Below are 20,738 nucleotides of genomic sequence, written 5' to 3'. Positions count from 1 at the left end.
CATCCCATATGGTCCCCCGAGCACCGCCAGGGGTAATTCCTGAGTGCAGAGCCAGGAGTAACCCCTGAGCATTGCCGGGTGTGACCCAAAAAGCAAAAAAATCAAAAAAAGTACAAAAAGCACAGGAACACCAACCACCAGCCAAATGCATCCCTGGAGAAGGTGCCGAGGTCTGGGGGAGGTGAGGGGTTTACACGATCAGTAAAAAAGGAAAAAGATCCGGCGGGCTCCAGATAATCGCATCACACAATCGCGTCACACAGCTGCTTCTCCCGAAAGGGAGCATAGCATGAGGCGCCCACAGCCATGCCAGCGGGCCGGCGCCTCACAGCCACACGGGGCGCCCCAGAGGGGGGCGGGTGAGAGCCCTCCCCGCCCCAAGGGACCCAGCCCCAGCAGCCAAAACCCTCCACCACCCAACCGCCACCACGCTCAAGGACCCTCCCCAGGCACTGGGGCCGAGCCTCCCATATGTGAGTAAACATACTCCAGGACACATCCTAAGACACGCCCTACCTCTTCCCCATAATTAGCACACAGCATCTGATGGGGCTCAGAGAGCAGGCAACAAATCACAGAGGGAAACATATGTGTATATATATATATATGCATGTATACATAGTTTCAGCTATATATACCAACGCTCACATCACCCAAACTGTAACATGTTAGTGATATCCTGTAGAATGTCTCAATGGCTCTTGCCAAAATAGAACAACCTTCACAGTGTTTCCTATACGAACACATTTTTGTAAGCATGCTCAGTAGTTCTTCGTAACAGACAAAATGAAATCTATTATTTCGGTTGTGTTTTCGGACAGGGATTGGGGTTTGGGAGGGAAACACCCTGAATTTGGTGGTGGGAAGGTGGAATGGTGGTGGGATGGGTGTTTGAATATTGAATGTAATCAGACATTGTGAACTAACTTACAAAATCAAAAAAAATTTTTTTAAAAGTAATGTGGAGTTCATGCCCAATTCAGTTTAATCAATGGCTGAATAAATAGCAGTGCTCCTACAGTATGGAAAAAAAATGAAAAAAGAACCAAAACCACACACACAACACACATTTTCACAATGGGCAGAAGAGGGGCAGAGAGAAAGCGGAGTGGGGAAGGCACTTGCTTTGACGCGGCCCCGGGCTGTACCCGGCAGTGCTCCCGAGAGGAGGCGCAGGAGCAGGGGCACGCGCAGGGCTCCCGAGTGACAAGGACAGGCACTGTCACACACCTTCGAGAACAGTTTGTGGCAAAAAGACATCGAGGAACAAGTGGTGAAGTGTTGGAGAGAAAAAGGGAGCTCCAGGCACCTTCAGTGGGAATGTAAATGAGCACAACCCATGTGAATAACCGTGTGACACAGGCTGAACACCTGGAAAACAGAACTACCAGCATCCAGCCAGCCCACGCCCAGAGTGCCTGGAGAACATGAATCAGTCACGGCAGCATCACGGGCACCATCAGTGCTTACTGAAGCTAAGTTTAAAAGAGCTAATACAGGAAAATGCCCAAAGCGCCTATTTGTAGATGACGGAATAAAAGATAAAGGGGTGTAAATACACAACAAAATGCTACTCTGAAGATTTTGATCAACAGATGAAATTTTTTTTAAAAAATTAAAAAAAAAAAAAAGATGAAATCATGCCTTTTATCATGCCCTTTCCAGCAAAATCGCAGGGCCGGGGGACATTCTGCCGGTAGGCCGAGGGAAACATGGCGGGGAGCTGCCCTACGACCCTATGACGGGGCGCACAGTGGGCGGAGCAGGTGCCCGGGCCGGGTGCAGGGGCGGGAGCTGGGCCGTGGTGTGAAGGGCCTGGGCTCCCCCCGACACCACACGACCACGTGAAACGGCTCCATCCCGGAAGCTGGAGTTTTGAGCACAGGAAGTGGTCCAGTTAGTCAAACCCCAACAGCCCTGTCCACAAAAGCAACCCCAGGGCTCACTGCTACATCAGCCGCTCCCCAGCCAGCGCACCATGAAGGAAACAAACTCACAACTGAACTCAGGGCCTCTCGCGTCAGTACAAGGAGAAGCTCACGCTACTCAACGATTCTTGTCTTCGTTTTTTGCCTTGGGGCTGTACCGGCCCTGCTGAGACCTTACTCCCGGCTCAGCGTGGCCCAGGGTGGAACCCGGGCGAGGGAGCCAGGCAAGTGCCCTCCAACTGCACTGCTGTCAGGCCCCAAAAACAATCCTTTTTTTTTTTTTTTTCCTTTTTGGGTCACACCCAGCGATGCTCAGGGGTTACTCCTGGCTCTGCACTCAGGAATTACCCCTGGCGGTGCTGGAGGGACCATATGGGATGCCGAGGATCGGACCCAGGTAGGCTGCGTGCAAGGCAAATGCCCTCCCCGCTGTGCTCGGTTTCACATTTCATTGCGAGAGGCCCTGGCTGGCGGTAGGCAAGGTACACTCCACGTACACGAGGGGTCTGGTGGAGGGCACACGCTCATTTCCAAACTGATCGAAGTTCACGAGGACAGCAAGGCCCAGCCTAGAGCAGGTCTGGGACGGGCGGCAGGGGCCGGAGGACCGAGCGGCAGGCGGGCCGGCGTCAAGCCCCCGTGTCTCACGCCAGCCTGGACACAGCGCATGCAGATGGGAACACGGTGCGCGGACCCGCAAACTCTCCAGGCAGGGCTCGCTCGCACCCGGGGCACACGAGGACGCAGGCCCGAGGTGGAGCGGGCCTCCGCTGGGCTCCCCGCTGGCTGCAGGTCGTGCTCAACTCTACTCCCAAGTCACGCCTCCCCTCTCGCCTCCTCTCCCTTCTCAGCACTCGGGCAGACCCTCGGCCACGCTGAGCTGCAGCGTTTTCTCTGTGGCTCCCATGCCATCTTGCTTAGTGCCACTAATGCCCACTTGAGCCAAACCCGGGGCCTCTGGGGTCCTACTGTCCCTCAAAGAAAAACCCTGAGCTTGCGTCCCGCCTTCTTTTTGCCCCTCACTCTCCTACCGAGCCAGCGGCCCGGACAGAAGCAGCCGTCAGAAGTGAGTGGGCGGCGTGGTGGTTACCTCCAGCTTTCACCGTCATGCCAAACCAAGCAGTCGTACACGGGGCCGGGGTCACTGTATTTCTTCTCAAAGGAATTCAGCAGCTCCACTTGGCTCTGGAGCTCCTCTTTGATTAGTTTATTTGCCTAAGAAATTAAAAAAAGAAAATGATGGGAGATGCATGCTGACAGTAGACTACAGACCAAATATGACGGTCACTTAATACCTGCATTGCAAACCACAACACCCCAGAGGAGAGAGAGTAAAGGGGAATGTGCCTGACACAGAGCTGGGGGTGGGGGGGTGGGAGGGGGAGTACTGGGAACACTGGTGGCGGAGAATGGGCACTGGTGGAGGGATGGGTACTCGATCACTGTATGACTGAAATGTAAGTGCGAAACTCTGTAAATCTGTAACTGCCTCATGGTGATTCATTAAACAAAATTTTTTTTAATAAAAAAAAACACACAAGGTACAATGTGATTCAATACAATTTCTACTCTGGGAAAATGAAAGAATACCTAGCAGCTAGGGCATTTGGCTTGCACATGGCCAACCCGGGTTTGAATCCTCCGTCCCTCTCGGAGAGCCTGGCAAGTTATTGAGAGTATCTCGCCCGCACGGCAGAGCCTGCCAAGCTACCCGTGGCGATTTCAATATACCAAAAACATTAACAAAAAGTCTCACAATGGAGATGTTACTGGTGCCTGCTTGAGTAAATCGATGAGCAACGGGATGACAGTGATACAGTGATATGATACGCTCTTTCCACATACATGCAGGCTGCAGTCCAATGCAATGGGATAGAATCGATTCTGAATGAAATACTAAAAGATGACGCTTCCTCTAATTGGTGTCAGCCACTTACGTTATTTACTAAATCAGATGTTTGCCGAGAGTAGCAACTGCCATCTCAAATTTGATTAAGACCCCCCAAAATCCCCACAACTAATCATTCTTTAGGATTCCCCAAGCTACCACACACATGCACACGCTCTGGATGTTCAAGCTATTAGAACCACTTCCACTGACCAAACCAAGAATTTCCTAGGCTTCAACCATTTTACTTGTTTGTTTGCTTTTTCTAATTTAAATTTTTATTTGTTTTTGCTTTTTGGGTCACACCCGGCGATGCAGAGATTACTCTTGGCAATACTTGGGGGACCATACGGGATGCTGGGAATCGAACCCGGATTGGCTGAGTGCAAGGCAAACGCCCTTTCCGCTGTGCTATCACTCCAGCCCCACAGTTACTTGTCTTAAACTATATACTATGCTAGACTGGGTCTATCTGAATAAATACAGATGTTCCAAAATGCTCAGTTAGCCCGCTTTTCAGTCAATCTTTACCTCCTCAAAGGAAAAGAGACTTACCCCCTCTTTTGGGTACACAGAGTTAAAAGGGTGCTGCAACCCAGATCTGTCTTTTCTAAAGCTGACCACCAGGAGCAGCCCTGGAGTGCTGCGCTTAGCCCAGCGTGGAAGAACAGGGGCTGAAGCAACTGCAAGGGCTCTCGCTGGACCCGGTCACGAGCCTACACCCGGCTGGCCCGGGGCTGGGACACGCCTGCTTTTCTCTTGGGTGTTGGGGGACCGGCCGTCTTAGAAGCTGCCATTTGGACCACGGCAAGGAAAAGGAAACCTGGGGTTGCTTCGAGCACTGTCGGGGCTCCCTGGGCTCCTTCCCGCCCCCCAGCGCGGGGGGTTCCGGGGACACAGCAAACGCCGCTGCTGTTCAATGACGTGCTCGGGACGGTGTTAAGGGGTAAGGGCAGGGAGCAGCACGGGAGCGGACACACTGCTGCGGGTCACCCCCACCAGGCGCCGTCTAGACAACACTCCGCGGCATCTCTCTCTGCAGCGCCGCGCACGGTGCCCCATGGCACCCGGGGCCACAACCTAGTGCGGGGCCAGAGCAGCCGCGCCGGGGTCCCCTCCATACAGCCGCTCTACTCGGCCGACGCACGGAGCCGGGCTCAGGCAGCCAGGACCCGGAGGCAGAGGAGATGGACTGGCGAGGCTCACAGTGCTCCCCCAGCGGCGAGACTCACAGTGCTCAGACAGTGCTTGCCCAGGAGTGAGCGCGAGACCCACATGTGGTTTCGCTCCCACACATACACGGGGTCTTCACTAAGAAGTCGTGGGAAGCTGGCAAGCAGAGCCACGGTGACGTGACACGGATAGCAAGCCCCCGAGAAGAGGAGTCGGTGCAGGGGGGTAACGGGAGGGGGCCAACCTGGGAAGAGCAGCCGTTGGAGACCTCGAACTCCTCCTGCTTCCTGCAGGCCTCGGCCAGGGCCACCCTGTGCACCGGGTCCCAGATCTTCTCTTTACGTTCTTTCTGCAGAGACAGGAAGCGCGATTACTACGGGGCCCGTGCCCGGTGACGCGCCGTGTCCTGCGGCCAGCGGCGCAGCCGCAGTCCCCACACAGGAGCACACGGAAGGGGCTCTAACCAAGCTCACAGAGCCGCAGGTCGGCCGTGAAACAGCGACGGCCCAGTCACCTCAGCGCCCCCAGGTTTTAGGAACCGAGTTTCTAGGGCGGCGCCAGACATCTCTGGAGGCGTCACAGGCGCTAGTTCACATCCTCTGGCTGGGCGCAGGCGGCCAGAGGACCGGTCACTCCACAGGCGTTTAACATGAACGCACTTCCTGCACGTCGGGGCAGGCGCCGGGCAGGCTGGCCCCCCGTGCTCCCTCTCCGTCCCCTTCCCCACTCGGGATTGTGCCTTACCGAAACTGCGCCCCCCCTCCCCCCGGGGTGCTGCCACGGAGTCTCCCAGTCCCAGAAATCCCTTCCCCCAGGACCCGCCCGGCCCGAGAATGTGGCGCTGCTGCCCCCGCCTCTGTGTGCCTGTGTGCCTGCGAGCCCTCCCGTGGACACGCCTCCCAGCGCCAGGTGCCTCAGCACCTCACCCTCAGATTTACATCACTTACTCTTGTTTCTACCAGGGCCACGCCCGTGAGACTGGGGCGGGGTCCCCAGGGCCACACCCCGGCCCCTCCCCCGCCAACCCCGGGTGGCACAGCACTCGCTCAAAGCGAATGACTGTCCTCAAAGAGAATGACTGTCCTCAAAGCGAATGACTGTCAGCTCAAAGCGAATGACTGTCGAGAGTCCTCAAAGGATGACTGCAACATGCCACAGCCCGGGGGTCACGCGCCCCCGCAAGCAGGCGGCTCTGCTCTCACGGGAGGCACCCTGGCCTGGCTCCTCGGCCCCAGCCGGCCCTGCACCAGCCCTACAAGCGCAGCCATCCCGGCACTGCCCAACACCAACTTTCTGTTCGCACTGACCACCTGCCAGGCACCCAGCAGCTGCCCAGGCAGGTGGCAAGCACGATCCTGAGTACCGTGGACAGGGGCAGCCTGGGCGGGAGCACCATGCCCCCAAGGCAGGCTCCTCCGCTTCCGAGACGGTTCCTCACACTCCAGGGACCCGAGCGACGCCGGGCTCGAAAACACTTAACGGGACAAGTCACCGGGACTACGGGAACAGAAGTGAGGCAACGGGGAAGCCCTGACTTAGGGCAGCTCTCTTCCAGCTCTGAGGTTAAAAAAAAAAAAATCCCCTCTAAACTCCAACAGAAGCTCCCGTAAGAAAAATCCAAATGCACAAAAATGTTACGTCCTGAAGTACCCGGGTTCAGAGCACGGCTCCCGGTGGCCAGCCGCCCGCCGGGCCCCCGCTGGGGAGAGCCACGTGGGAAAGCCGAGAGGCCCCCCAGCAGCACGTGTCTCTTACCTGCATCCTCTCCTTGAGCGCCTTTGGGTAGAAGTCATAGCCATTCTTTATGCCGATATGGTATTTGCCCGAAGGGTTTGTCCAGCTTGCAGGAATCTACAGGAAACAAGTACACGGGTCACTCGCTACGAGTTTTCCAATACTGCCGAGGAAAAGGCGCTTCCGTGGAAGGGTTCGAGCTGGCCCAGCTGGCTTGAGTACGCGGAGGGGCCACTTCATGCCTCTCTCGATCCTTTCTTCTCATCCATAAACAGAGCAGTCCAGCCAGCTCCAGAGCCTATTAAGTGCTTCCAACGTGCGGCCTCACTGGCCTGTGCCGTCTCTAGCGGCAGACACCCACCTCTTCCTCCCCCATCCACCACCCAGGCACGGGGAGGGGAAATGGCTCTTCGGCTGGCTGGTTTGGGACCACACCAATCATCGCCCAGGGGGACCACAGGACGGGGTGCCGGAGAGGGAACGCAGGTTGGCCACGTACAAGGCAAGTGCCCTCCTCGCTCTACCATGGCTCTGGCCCGCAGTCCAGAATTCTTTAAAGTCGGGGGCCAGAGTGACGGCACAGGCGGGGGCGGGGGGAGCGTTTGCCTTTACACAAGACCGACCTGGGTGCAATCCCCAGCATCCCATAGTGTCCCCCAAGCATCGCTGTGAGCAATTCCTGAGTCAGGAGTAAAGCCATGAGCACTGCTGGGTGTGCCTCCCTGCCCACAAAAAAAGTTAATAAAAATTAATGTATATCCATTGTGCTGCATGCACGACTCTTTTACTCACTTTAGATTATAGTCATATAAAGCCAAGAAACCAACTCTCATGTGACTTGTTTCACTGCAAGTTAGTAAGCTTGCAATCTCTTGATAAATGTAACAAAATGCAATTTAAACATGACAACAGACTGGGGCTGGAGCGATGGTACAGTGGGGAGGGCGCCTGCCTTACATGTGGCTGACCCGGGTTCGATCCCTTGCATCCCAGCATCCCATGTGGTCCCCTGAGCAATGCCAGGAGTAAATCCTGAGTGCAGAGCCGGGACTAAGCCCGAAGCATCGCAGGGTGTGACCACCAACCTCCCCAAAGACAATAGATTACTTTTAATTATGAGACCAAAACGTCCTGTCCCCTGAAGCCCAAAGCTTCAGGAGTCACGAGTTTTGGTTTCCTCCACAGTACGGGCAGGTTTGCTGCCTGGAGACAAGCAGCAAAGGCAAGTCACAGCCACGGCTCTGAGCCCACATGGAGCCCACGTCACGCGGGGGCGCCCGAGGAATCCCCTCTGCTTCACGGGGCAGCGGTCACTCGGACACGGACTCAGAGGCCCGGGTGTCCATCCTCTTGGCGGCTTTTTTTTGGGGGGGGGGGTGTCACACCTGGCGATGCTCAGGGTTACTCTTGGCTCTGCACTCAGGAATTACTCCTGGCGGTGCTCAGGGGGACCATATGGGATGCTGGGAATCCAACCCCGGTTGACCGCGTGCCAGGCAAACGCCCTACCCTCTGTGCTATCGCTCCAGCCCCCTCTTGGTGTCTTTAAACTATCTGAAACACATGCCACAATGCTCATGCCCTGTCACACATGCTGTTTCCACATGAAATAGACGCCCTTTACTAAGTGATGCCTCTTTTCTGGAGAGTGCTGAATACACTCAACATTTTCCTAGTAAGCCAAGAGCCAGGGGGAGTGTCAATGTTCCCTGCAGCAGAGTCCTCAGGCTCTCGCATTTCAGACTGGCCGTCCTGCCGGAGCACACCCCACTGTCCCTGGGGAGAGCACACCCCACTGTCTCTGGGGAGAGCACACCCCACTGTCTCTGGGAAGAGCACACCCCACTGTCTCTGGGAAGAGCACACGCACTGTCTCTGGGAAGAGCACACGCACTGTCTCTGGGAAGAGCACATGCACGGTCTCAGGGAAGGGCCACACCACAGGCCGGGGTGAGAGCTGGTCAAATCATTCCTCAGATCGGGAGTGTTTTTGGTTTTTTTGGTTTTGTTTTTGTAAAAAAGAGGGAAGACTAAATACTGACAATCTGAAAAAGTGATGTCAAACTGAAATGCTACTAAAATTAGAAGAGGACAAAGGAACAAGGAGAGGAGGTTTTAGAAAGCCAGTGGTCTGAAAGAGTGCAAGCAAAAGCCCCTGAAAATGCGTGGGTATGTTATGGCGTTTAGGACAGGGTGCAGGAAAGACAAGGTTGCCCGCTTTCGCCACTCCTGTTCAACACAGTACTGGAAGTCCTGGCCATAGCAGTTAGATAAAAAAAGATACCAAGGGCATACATATAGGAAAGGAAGAGGTCAAGCTATCACTATTTGCAGATGATACGATGCTATACTTAGAAAACCTTAAAGACTCTACAGAAAAGCTCCTAGAAACAATAGGTCGATATAGTAAAGTGGCAGGTTACAAAATCAACACCCAAAAGCCCACGGCTTTCTTATATACAAATAATGAAAGAGAAGAAAGAGATATTAATAAAACAATCCCATTGACAATAGTACCTCAGAAAATCAAGTACCTTGGAATCAGCTTAATCAAAGAGGTGAAGGACCTATACAAGGAAAATTACAAAACACTACTTCAAGAAATAAAGGAGGACACTAGGAAATGGAGGCACATCCCCTGCTCATGGATAGGGAGGATTAACATTATCAAAATGGCAATACTGCCCAAAGCACTATACAGACTTAATGCAGTCCCTATCAGGATACCCATGATAAATATCATTTATGCAAATCAAAACAAAATGAGATACCATCTCACACCACAGAGACTGGTACACATTCAGAAGAACAAGAGCAACAAGTGCTGCCGTGGATGTGGGGAAAAAGGGACGCTCTTTCACTGTGACTGGTCCAACCTTTCTGGAAAACAATATGGACAGTCCTTCAAAAACTAAAAATTGACAAGACACTCCTGAAATTAATATGGAACAATAACTCCCACGAATAGCTAAAGCAATCTTTGGGGAAAAGAAGATGGGTGGCATCACCTTCCCCAACTTCAAACTCTACTACAAAGCAGTAGTAATTAAAACAGCAAGGTATTAGGCTAGAAACAGACCTGCAGACCAATGGAACTAAGTTGAATATTCTGTCACAGACCCCCAAATATGTGACCACTTAATCTTTGACAAAGGAGCAAGAAATGTGAAGTGGAACAAGGAAAGCCTCTTCAACAAGTGGTGCTGGGAAAACTGGATAGCTACACACAAAAAAATGAACTCTGACCTCTGTCTAATGCCAGGCACAAAAGTCAGATCAAAGTGGATTAAAGACCTCAAAATAAGACATGAATCTATCAGGTACATAGAGGAAAATGTAGGCAGAACTCTCCATGACATTGAAGCTAAAAGCATCTTTAAGGATGAAACAGCACCGACCATGCAAGTGGAAGCAAACATAAACAAATGGGACTACATCAAACTAAGAAGCTTCTGCACTTCAAAAGAAACAGTAACCAAAATACAGAACAGTAACCAAAATACAGCAACAAGTGCTGGAGTGGATGTGGAGAAAAAGGGACGCTCTTTCACTGTGACTGGTCCAACCTTTCTGGAAAACAATATGGACAGTCCTTCAAAAACTAAAAATTGAGATTCCAGATGACTCCACAATACCACTTCTGGAAATATATCCTGAGGATGCAAAAACGCACAATAGAAATGACATCTGTGCATATATATTCATTGAAGCACTGTTCACAATAGCCAAAATATGGAAATAACCCAAATGCCCTAGAACAGATGATTGGTTAAAGAAACTTTGATACATTTACACAGTGGAATACTATGTAGCTGTTAGGAGAGATGAAGTCATGAAATTTGCTTATAAATGGATCGTATCATGCTAAATGAAAAAAGTCAGAAAGAGAGGACAGACATAGAGGGACTGCACTCATTTGTGGAGTATAGAATAACATCACATGAGGCTGACACCCAAGGACAGTAGATACAAGGGCCAGGAGGATTGCCGCATAGCTGGAAGCCTGCTTCATGAACGGAGGGGAGAAGGCAGATGGAATAGAGAAGGGATCACTAAGAAAATGATGGCTGGAGGAATCAGTCAGGATGGGAGATGTGTGCCGAAAGTAGATAATGGACCAAAAATGATGCCCTCTCAGTGTCTGTGTTGCAAGCTATAATGCCCCAAAGTAAAGGGAGAGTATGGGGGATATTATCTGCCATGGAGGCAGGGGAAGGGTGGGAAAGGGGGGGTATACTGGGAATGAATACTGGTGATGGGGAATGTGCACTGGTGGAGGGATGGGTGTTTGATCATTGTGAGATTGTAACCCAAACATGAAAGCTTGTAACTATCTCACAGTGATTCAATAAAATTAAACAAACAAACAAACAAACAAAAAACTAACCTTTAAAAAAAAGACAGGGTGCAGGAACAGGATCTCCCCTGGAAGAGCAGAGGAGGAGTGGGCAGAGGGAGGGCCCCGCCCAGCCCCGCTGCACGCGGGTCTCTGGGTGCTGACAGCCACTCAGCTCCCTCCCCTCCACCAGGCCCCTCCAAAGCCAGGAGCATCCTACGGAGGAGCAGGGCGTCTCCTGCTCTCTCAGGCCCCCCAGCAGACGACCCTGCCCGTCCCCTCTTCTGGGCCTCGCCAGCCCCGAGCTGCCAGGGCCCAGCGACCCCAAGGCAGGCTCAGGGGAAGCTCCGGGCAGGAAGGAAGGGGGAGGGGGAGAGGGAGGGCAGGGGAGGAAGAGGAGGAAGCAAAACAGAAACACTAGGGAAAGTGCTTTTAAAATCCTAATAAAATGGGACAATACTCCCCTACCCCCCAAAAAATAGCCATCATTTAAGTTCATAATGATGAATTAATATTCTGTGCTCAAGTTTCCTGGGAAAATTATGAAGGAATTAAAAAAGAAAGAAAAGTTATCATTGGGACATCTTTCTATCCCCAAATTAAAATACTCAGCATTTGGGGGGAACCCAAGGGTACGGCACTGCCCGACCATGAAGAATGCCCTGAGACCCCCACTGCCCCGCCCTGCTGCAGGCCCAGCCCCCGCACACAGCCGCTGGCGGGAGGGGTCAGAGGACACAGCCGGGGGATGTGAGGGAAGCGCCAGTTCCAGCGGACACCCCCCTCGTAGAGTCCCTCCTGCCCGATGGGGACCAGGCACGGACGCCCATGGGGCCTACTGCAGCCCCCCCACATGCGCCCCCCCAGGGGGACGGGCCCCCCCAGCCCGTGCCCACAGCAGCCCTGGTGCACCACCGTGGCAGATTCCCAAAGAGCCGCGGGTGACTCACTCGGCCTCTCCCCCAAAGTCACACTACGAACCCGAGAGGCCCGGGGCGCCCGCACAGAAACGCCAAGCCCCAGAGGCTGACCCCGGCCCAATCCCGGCCTGACCCCGCCCGGGCGCGGCCGCGGTACCTTCAGCGTCCTCCCCGAGAGCCCGGTGACCACGCCGTCCTTGGCCTCCACCACGGTGGCCGTGCTCACGTCGCCGCTGCCCGTGGTGTCGATGATGTCGATGATCTTGGGCTTGCCGTCCGTCGTGACCTGGAATTCAGACAGCGAGGCGCGGTCACGGGGGGGCCTCAGGTGGGCTGGTTTGGGCATGGCAGCCGGCAGCACTCGGGGACACGCGGGGCCAACAGCCTCCCTCGGCATGCGGCTCAAACACAGGACTGAGCTGTTCTGAGCCCAAACCCGTCAGATTCTAAACAGGAAACTCAGTCCTGGAAACGCCCAAGACTGCCGAGATGGTCTTGTGGTCTCCTATCTTATCAGGGCTGGAGCCATAGCTCGGCGGGGAGGGCGTTTGCCTTGCACGCAGCCGACCCGAGTTCGATTCCCAGCATCCCATATGGTTCCCTGAGCACTGCCAGGAGTAATTCCTGAGTGCAGAGCCAGAAATAAGCCCTGTGCATCACTGGGTGTGCCCACCACCCCCCCAAAATAAAGAACTCTACACCGGGCACTGACGCTGGGGCCCCCTGGTTCTGGGTGCGGGCACCACAGCCAGGAGCACCAGCCATGCCCATGGCTGGCCAGCCGGTAAGCGAGCTAAGCGGAGGCGAGTCGGAGTTGGAGGGGGACCCCACCATGCACCGAGGGCACAGCCCCGGCTCCCGCTCCCGCTCGGTGGCCCAGCGCTGGACGGAGCAGCACTTTGGGGAGAAACCCTGCTGGGCGTGTCGTTACCAGATGCAGCCTCACCCCCCACCCCGGCTCTCGGGCTCTGATCTCTCCCACAGGCCCGGGACCCCCGTGCAGCTGCACAGTGAACCCCGGTCCTCCCCAAGCTCCCTCGGAAACCCCCTGCCCGCGCATGGCCCCGGCTCTGCTGTCCGGCCGTGGGGCCTGGGCGGGGCCCCTGGAGCGCCAGTGCTCCCGGCACAGAAAGGCTCCCCACGTCCGACTCCAGGACCCGCACCCCCCGCCCCAGGCCAGCATGCGCGGGCAGGGCCTGCGTCCCTCCAGTTAGCGAATCCGGCCGGGCACATCCCCTGGCTATCAGGGTCCACTCGGGCTTTCCCCAAGGCTGTGCTTTCTTGGACATGTCACCTCTTTTTTTCTTGGGTCCTTAAAAACAGTTTTGGGGGGTGGGGGGTCTTGGGGGGGGATGATCTGACAGTGCTGAGCGCTGCTCCAGGCTCTGTGCTCGGGAGACCATGCAGTGCCCGGGGCTGAGCTCGCCCATCTGTCTGGCCCCCAGTTTGCAGAGTCTCACTTGAGCACTGTCCAGTGAGCCGTTTTTGTGAAAGTCGCTGACCTGTGCTGCAAGAGTCACAGTGTTTTCTCATATTTTTTTTTTGGAGAAAAAAATTAACTTCTGGGTCAGCTTTGCGAAGACAATTAGCCGAGTACACGATAGGCAGACTGTCTCCAGCAGGAACCACGACTCAGGCAAGGGCCGCTGGACAAGCCCTGTCCTTCCCCGAGAGCGGGGGCCACGGCCCCGGGCATGGAGCCTCTGCAGCCCCGAGAGTCCACACTCGGCCGGGCACAGCTCCTTCCTGGTGTTGGCCTGGGTGGACGCTGTCCCAGCAGACTGTGCTCCCCTGCACCTGGGGGGGACGGGGGACACGCCCCCCACCTTCTTCCTCCACACGGCAGAGAAAGGGGCTCCCTGTGAAACCCATAGTACCACTGGTCAGCCAGGGGCTGAGTTTGATCGGGACAAAAGTGCTCTCAGGGAGCATTGTGATTCCTACTGTGATTCCAGAACTGGATGTTTATCTCCTGGAGAGTCTATATACTGCAAAAGGGATTCAGAGGGTTAAAAGCTATGAAAAAAAAAAAATCCCCGTGGAAGGGGCCAGAGAGATAGTGCAGCGGGTAAGGGCAGCTATCTGAGCTCGATCCCCAGGACCCCCGAGCCAGCACTGGCCAGGAGTCAGCCCTGAGCACAGAGCCAGGAGTCAGCCCTGAGCACTGTTGGGCGTGGCTCAAATCCACTGCCACCAGCAGCTCACACTCACCTACGGCTCAGTCAACACAAACTGTCAACAGAGTAAGGAGAAAATCTCCCAAACTAAAATGGAAGCAACAGAAGACAAGTAGGACTCTCAGTGTCAGCAGCAGCTGAAGGGAGCACTGCAGGAGAGCAGTCTGCGTGTGTCTGGGGGGCCTGCACTCGCTGGGTCGCTCACCGCCACTTCTCAAGTCCCCTGGGCCAGCAGCACGCGTGACCGGATCACAGGAGACGGCCAACGAGGCAGGCCCGGGCCCTCACCAGCAAGCTCATTACCAGGCCCAAGCAGAGGGACGGGGCCTGCTGGGGCTTCCCGGGTGACCTCCCCCCGGCCTGCCGGCTTACCAGGAGCCGTCCTGCTCAGGAACCCCGACACACGCAAGACCCCACCCGTGGAGCTCTCGCCTCACCGCAGTGCGAAGGTGACATGGAAGGAGATTCAGGACTGAGAAGTGGAGGTCTCGAAAGACAGAGGGGAAACTGAGTCAGGTCTCGGCTCGTGCTGCCCCTTGGAGGCGGGGGATGGCGGAGTGCTGTGGTGGGCGAGGTGGGGGGGATGCGTCCCCTCGGGGCTCCGTCCGCACACTGACCCCGAGTCCCAAGCAGGCGCGGGCTGGGCGCCGGGCATCCTACACCGCAGGCGACCCCACACAGAACTCAGTGAACACCTGCAGCCCCAGGTAGAGACCCCAAAACACTCTCTGACACGAGGGGAGCTACGGCATCAGGACTACTAGGTGACTCTTAGCCCAGGAACACGACGAGGAGCGACTAAGAAAGAAGGGCCTGGGTTCCAGAAGGCTTCGGCCTCGGGGGGCGGCGGGGAGGAAGGCAGCCCGCCAGCAAGCACCCGGCCAGCGCGATTCTGCCGTGCTACGTGCAGGTCAGTGTGGAAACGGGTTTTGGTTTCTTTCTCACAAGCTTAAACTTCTCCCCCGCCGCCCCCCCGCAACCATTCTTTCTCATGAGGAAATTCCGCTCATCGTGTACAGGCACAATCCCCCCCGCCCTCACCCCCACCTCACCCCCAAAATGTCAGAGCTCCAAGAACATGTCATTCCAGTAAGTGTCGGTCTGTACTTCTGAACAATCTCAGTCCCTGAAACAGGTCTGGCGGGCAGATAAGGAAGACGGCTCTGCCAGGCGACACTCGGGTTGCCCCGGTGGGCAGAGGGGACAGCAGCGCGGCCCGGGCTTGTCGAAGGGGTCCCTCGCTTCTCCGGGCTGCCCTCCTTTGTGCAGGGGTGTGGCGCGCAGGGCGGGAGCTGGGCTGGCTGGCCGAGGTGCACACCTGGGCAGGGATTTGGGTTTCTGGGCTGAGGCCACAAAGGCGCCCAGATCAGCGGGTGTCACCTCCACGCGGGCACAGCTGAGTGACCCGGACGGGGCAGCCACCCGCAGAGAACTCGCTGCTCACCCACACCCCGGCCGACCCGTGCCGGCTGGAACGGTTCCCGAGAGGCTGTGCTCCCGCCCGTCTGAACTCGGAGAGGCCCGGGGCAGAGGCCATCGCCCGATGCCGTCTTTCCCTTCCTTTCTCGAGGGCTGGGGATGGAGGCCGCGCCTGTGGACCCTCGACCCCGGACGACCTCCCCGTCTAATGATGGATTCGCGGATCCACAAGATGAAGGTAAGAGGAATAAGCACCAAGAATCCCTCTCGCTCCGGGCCACCCTCCCTATTAGGTCAGTCTCACAGGATCACTCTGCCGGGAGAGAGTTACAATTCCGTTTCAAAAATCCTGCTGCTCAAACACGCCCATGCAGCTGGCGATTCCAAGCCCGGCACGTTCACCTATTTATTTAGCTAGTCGATAAACACCATATAAATGCTTCTAGAAGTGTATATTGAAGCAACTACACGTAACTTCAGCCTCAGCGCAGGCACCGACCACCCTGAAAATAAACAAAGATGCGGAAGGCCAGCAGAGAGTGCCACTGACCAGCCCTGCCTGAAGACGCGGCTGTCAGGGCTGGCCAGGGGGCAGGACTCGCCCTGCTACAACCTCGGGGGGCTTCAGGCCCCCGAAGCCCCTCCTCCAGCTCACTCCCGCACTGAAGCACCAGCTGCGGGGGGCCCCGGAGCACCCCTGCAGGAGTCTGCCCGCACCTCCCCAGCAGCCCTTAACACTTCCCTCCGACACTTCAAAAGTCACAAGCCACCGGCCGCCTCGGTCCACCTTCCTCGCGAGGCTGTGGCATCCCAGCGGGATACTCAGCCCGAGGAGACCGCCACAGCCGCGTTTTCACTGACACCCGCTCCAGACTCCGTGATTCCCACATGAACCCTGACACGGAAGCTGGGGAACCACCTGCCGCTCCCCTCCCACCTGCCCCTACAGAGGGGGAACCGCGGGCCACACCGGGCACCCTTCCCGCCACAGTCAAGCTTCATTAGCTGCGTGGGCAGCTCCAGGCAGTGGCCTGCATCCCTGCTCCCCTTCCGCAGTGCTCCCTGGCAGGGCCCCGAACGGGGGGCAAGCTAGCCAGGCTCCCAGGGAAGATTCCAGACTCTGCCCACTGGCTGTCCTGGCCCCAGCGCTTGTCCTAAACTCTGGAGCGGGAGTACCAGAAGGGCTAAGGACCGGCCCAGGGGAAGGAGAGCGCAAAGGCGGGGCGTGGGGCGTGGGGACAGGGGAGAGCAGCTGAACCTGAGCAGTGTGGGGAGGAGTGGATGCACACGCGCGCGTGCACACACACACACACACACACACACACACACACACACAAACACACACGCGGCAAGAGCCGGGCATCGGCGTTCACAAGGCTGCGCGCCCCAGCAGCTCTTCAACAAGTTGACATTTGTCAGAGAGTCCGAGGGCCAGGCACGCGCCTTGGCGATCCCCAGGGATGCGCTGGAGCGCAAATCACCGTCGGGGTGGGACCCGATTTGCTTCTCCAAGGGGTCCAGCGCCCCCCACCCCACCCCCAAAAAGCAAATCATTTCAAAGCCAAAGAGACACAATAAGAGCCCCAGCTGTCGGGTGCTTTGCAGCGTCCCCCCCCTCCGCCCCTCGCCCCAACACACCACACTGAAAACCTCATCCACGAGGCCCCCGAACAAGTTCCCCCCCCCAGCCGCGGAAACGGGGCACCCCGCAGTCCCCCGAGCCCCCCCACCCCCGCCCCGCCCCAAACCAGCCCGGTGCAGAAAGGATGGTTTAAAAATAGCAGGGCCAGCAGCGCCGGAGGAAGCGATTCCGGAAGCCGGCGGGCGCTCGCCCCGCAGGGCGGCCTGGGCGCCCCGGGGACCCGACCCCCGCGCCCCCTGCGGGCCCCGGGCCCCCGCCCGCCGGCCCGCCGGGCCCGGCCCCGCAGCGCGGCGCTCCCGGGCGGGGCGGCCCCGCGTCCCCCCCCACGCCCCGGCGGGCCCGGGCCCGGCGCACCTGCATGCCCGGCGCGCCCGGGTCCACCCCCGTGTCCAGCACGGCGATGAGCACGCCCCGGCCGTCATAGTCCGGGTAGCGGCACAGGAAGGACGTGGCCCCGGTCTCCTTCTTGGGCAGCAGGCCGTGGAAGGGGAAGGGCTCCTCGGTGGCGGCGGTGGCCATGGGCGCGGGCTGCAGGGCGAGCGGGAGGCAAACTGCCAGGCGGCGCGCGGACGGCGGCGCGAGGACACCCGGGCGGCCGCGGGCCCGGGCGGGGCGGGGGCGGGGCCGGCGCCGGCCAATCCGCGCGCGCCCGGCGCCGACTCCCAATCGGGCGCCGCTACGTCTGCCGGCGGCGCCGCGAGCGGGCCGCAGAGAAGGGGGCGGAGCCTGCGCGCGCCGCCGGCTCCCGGGAGCCCGGCGGGCCGGGCCCTGGGGTTCGGGGTCGGTTTTGCTTTAAGAGCCGCGCGGGCCTCGGCGCCAGAGACGTCCTGGTCCCCGGGCGGGACCGTCTTCGGGGCCCCGGGGGAGGAGATGAGCCGCCCGGAGGCGGGGGCACCTCTGTCCCCCTGTAGGGCAAAAAAGACAAACAAAAAAAAACTCCAAAACGGTCTTTGCCTCCCTGCTCCAGGCCCCAGTTCCTGCTTGTTCCTCCCGGTGGAAAAACGCTCGTTGGCGTCTGCAGGCCGCAGGGACGCCTGCAAATGGCCCCGCTGGCGCTGCAGGGTCCTCTGATGATCCTTTCTGCCTGCCAGCCAGGGCTATCAATTTATTCTCATTTAATTTTTTTGCCTTTTTTTTTTTTCCCTTTAGGCCAATGACCCCTTTAGCAACCTGGTGAGGCAGCGGGACCTTTGCTCAGAGCAATGTTTTTAAACGCAGGAAGGGAAGATAGGGGGAAATTTACCAATTATGTTGAAATGGAGTGGTCAGCAGTGCTAGAGCAGCACTTTTGTGTTTGTCTGTATAGTTGGATGTATGCTTGGAGTCTAGGCAAGGTCCATTATTTCAAAAGTGAACGGCAAAAATTATACTTTGGGGTATGTAGCAATTGCGCTGTAAGAAACTGATTTTTATTGGTTACAGTAATTGCTCACATTAATTTTGGTTATTGTGTGCCTCGGCTGAAAGAAGCCTTTACTTAAGAGGTCCAGTGAAAATAAAAGGGCATTATTATTTTCCTCCTATGCAAGATTTGAGCCACTGGAAGTCTTACCGTGGCTAAGGACACCTGATACGGGGGCTGGAGTGATAATACAGCGGATAGGGCGTTTGCCTTGCACGTGGCGGACCCGGGTTCGATTCCCAGCATTCCATATGGTGTCCTGAGCACCGCCAGGAGTAATTCCTGAGTGCAGAGCCAGGAGTAGCCCCTGTGCACCGCCAGATGTGACCCAAAAAAAGCAAAAAAAAAAAAAAAGCCTGATACGAACAAGGAAGACAGTACAGCAAGTAAACACATAGAGTCCCCCAGCACGCCAGGAGAGATCCTGGGCACAGCTGAGCGTGTCGCCCAAACCCAAAGACAACGATTGCTGTGGCCTCTCAGCGCCCGATGGAAGGGAAGGCCTAGTTTCCCAGACACGGGATTTAGGAGAGCCTACTTTAAGTCTTACAGGTTTCTGTGGTGAAGAGCAGGAGGCGTCTGGGGTCAACGCTCTCACCCCTTCAGATGCCCAGTGCCAATATTCAGACATGTGGTGTCCCCCGGCCCCCAGGAGCAGGCCCTGAGCCCCTGGGTGCAAGAGCAGACAGCAGAACAACTGGTGGCAGAGCTGCCACGCGGACTGACCACATGACGAAGCTTCTGCTTCCTTCAGCTCTGGAGAAGCGAGTTCTTCTCCGTGGGGAGGAAACAGGGCTTTCCCTGGAGTTCCCAACTGTGTGGTTCCTCTGGAAAACTTCACACAGCAGGCGCCGAACAGAGACACTGAGCCAGTGCTGAGTGGAGAGCCGCCGGGGTGATGGCTCCAGTGGGATGAGTCACGTCACATCACACAGGAAGAAACAAAGCCGGGCCCGGTCACCCGCTGGCCGGCCACTGCCCAGACAGGGAGTGGGAGGGCTGGGTTCTGGCCTCACTACTGGGATCCTGCTCTTGCCTCTGGGGTTGGAATCTCACTGCAGGGGTCCCCTGTTTTCCTACCACCACAGCCAGTGGTGACAAATTACCTACCAGGAGATCAGAGAGCAGTCTTGATTCTCGCAAGAGTGTTTATCAGTATTTTTGTTGTTCATGGAAGAGTCCATAAAATGTCTTTGAGAAGCTCTCTGCGGTCTTCACACTCTATGTGAGTTTTAAGAAGTGAAGTTTCTCGTGTTTAAGAAATGATCAAGGGTTTGCTTTGACTGGCACGCTTTGATATGCTCAAGTGATTGATGGATAGATATATCCAATTGAATGTTATCTGACCCTAGAATCATCTGGAAACACCAGAATTCATTCCATTTAGAATCAAACATTTTGTGAGAGCTGGAGCGCTAGCACAGCAGGTGGGGCATGTGCCTTGCACACTGCTGACCCAGGTTCAATTCCCGGAGCCACATATGGGCCCCTACACACAGAGCCAGGAGCAAGTCCTGAGCACTTGTATGGCCTCAGAACCAAAAATAAAATAAAGGCTTTAATTTCACGATCACTTCTTGAGCCTGTGTCTCCATTCCATGAAGAATTTTATTCTTGTGTGATATGCCTTTATGTGTATCCACTTTATGCTACAAAATATAAACACTCATTTTTTTTAAACTCCCGGGATCAGTTTATTTTTTTGACATTTGGATTAAGTTCTCTTTTTAATTAGCCGACATTTGACCAAAACAACAGGAATAAATCAGTCTTCATAAAATTTCTAGCTTTTATTGAACATGCACCAGCTGGTTCGATTCCACAAGACCCCCCTGAGCACCACGGGGTGGTCCCGAGGCGTCAGCCACCTGGGCTCAAGCAGCAGCACCCACTTGGACCTTGGATCGAACCTCAGGCCATTCAGATGGGTTGGCCCAAAATTTCGGGCGCCCCCCAGCCCTTTATCTCCTGAGTACCCCTTAGAGACCCTTTTTCCAGTCACCACGGCACCTTCCACACACAGACCCATGTCACTAGTCTTTGATTAAAGGACTTTTTTTTAGCAGGTATGGATACTTTAGTAGAGTGATAGCACAGCAGTAGGGCATTTGCCTTGCAC

General features: G+C 56.3%; 1 protein-coding gene across 3 annotated transcripts in view; it reads right to left on the bottom strand.

The window, feature by feature from the left end:
* TPP2 (tripeptidyl peptidase 2) overlaps positions 1–17,829 on the bottom strand; it is a 55,008-nt gene extending 37,179 nt beyond the window's left edge. For all 3 annotated transcript variants that reach the window (XM_055143224.1, XM_055143225.1, XM_055143229.1), the window contains exons 1-5: positions 17,572–17,829; positions 12,137–12,265; positions 6,745–6,840; positions 5,234–5,338; positions 3,019–3,143 (exon numbers count right to left, since the gene is read on the bottom strand). In XM_055143224.1, coding sequence (XP_054999199.1) covers positions 3,019–3,143; positions 5,234–5,338; positions 6,745–6,840; positions 12,137–12,265; positions 17,572–17,736 — 620 coding nt within the window. In that variant the 5' untranslated portion in view covers positions 17,737–17,829. The remainder of the gene's footprint in view (positions 1–3,018; positions 3,144–5,233; positions 5,339–6,744; positions 6,841–12,136; positions 12,266–17,571) is intronic.
* Positions 17,830–20,738: the final 2,909 nt, after the last annotated feature.

Source organism: Sorex araneus, chromosome 1 (assembly GCF_027595985.1).
Source record: "Sorex araneus isolate mSorAra2 chromosome 1, mSorAra2.pri, whole genome shotgun sequence".
NCBI classification, from domain to species: domain Eukaryota; kingdom Metazoa; phylum Chordata; class Mammalia; order Eulipotyphla; family Soricidae; genus Sorex; species Sorex araneus.
This window is presented reverse-complemented; position numbering and strand designations above follow the sequence as displayed.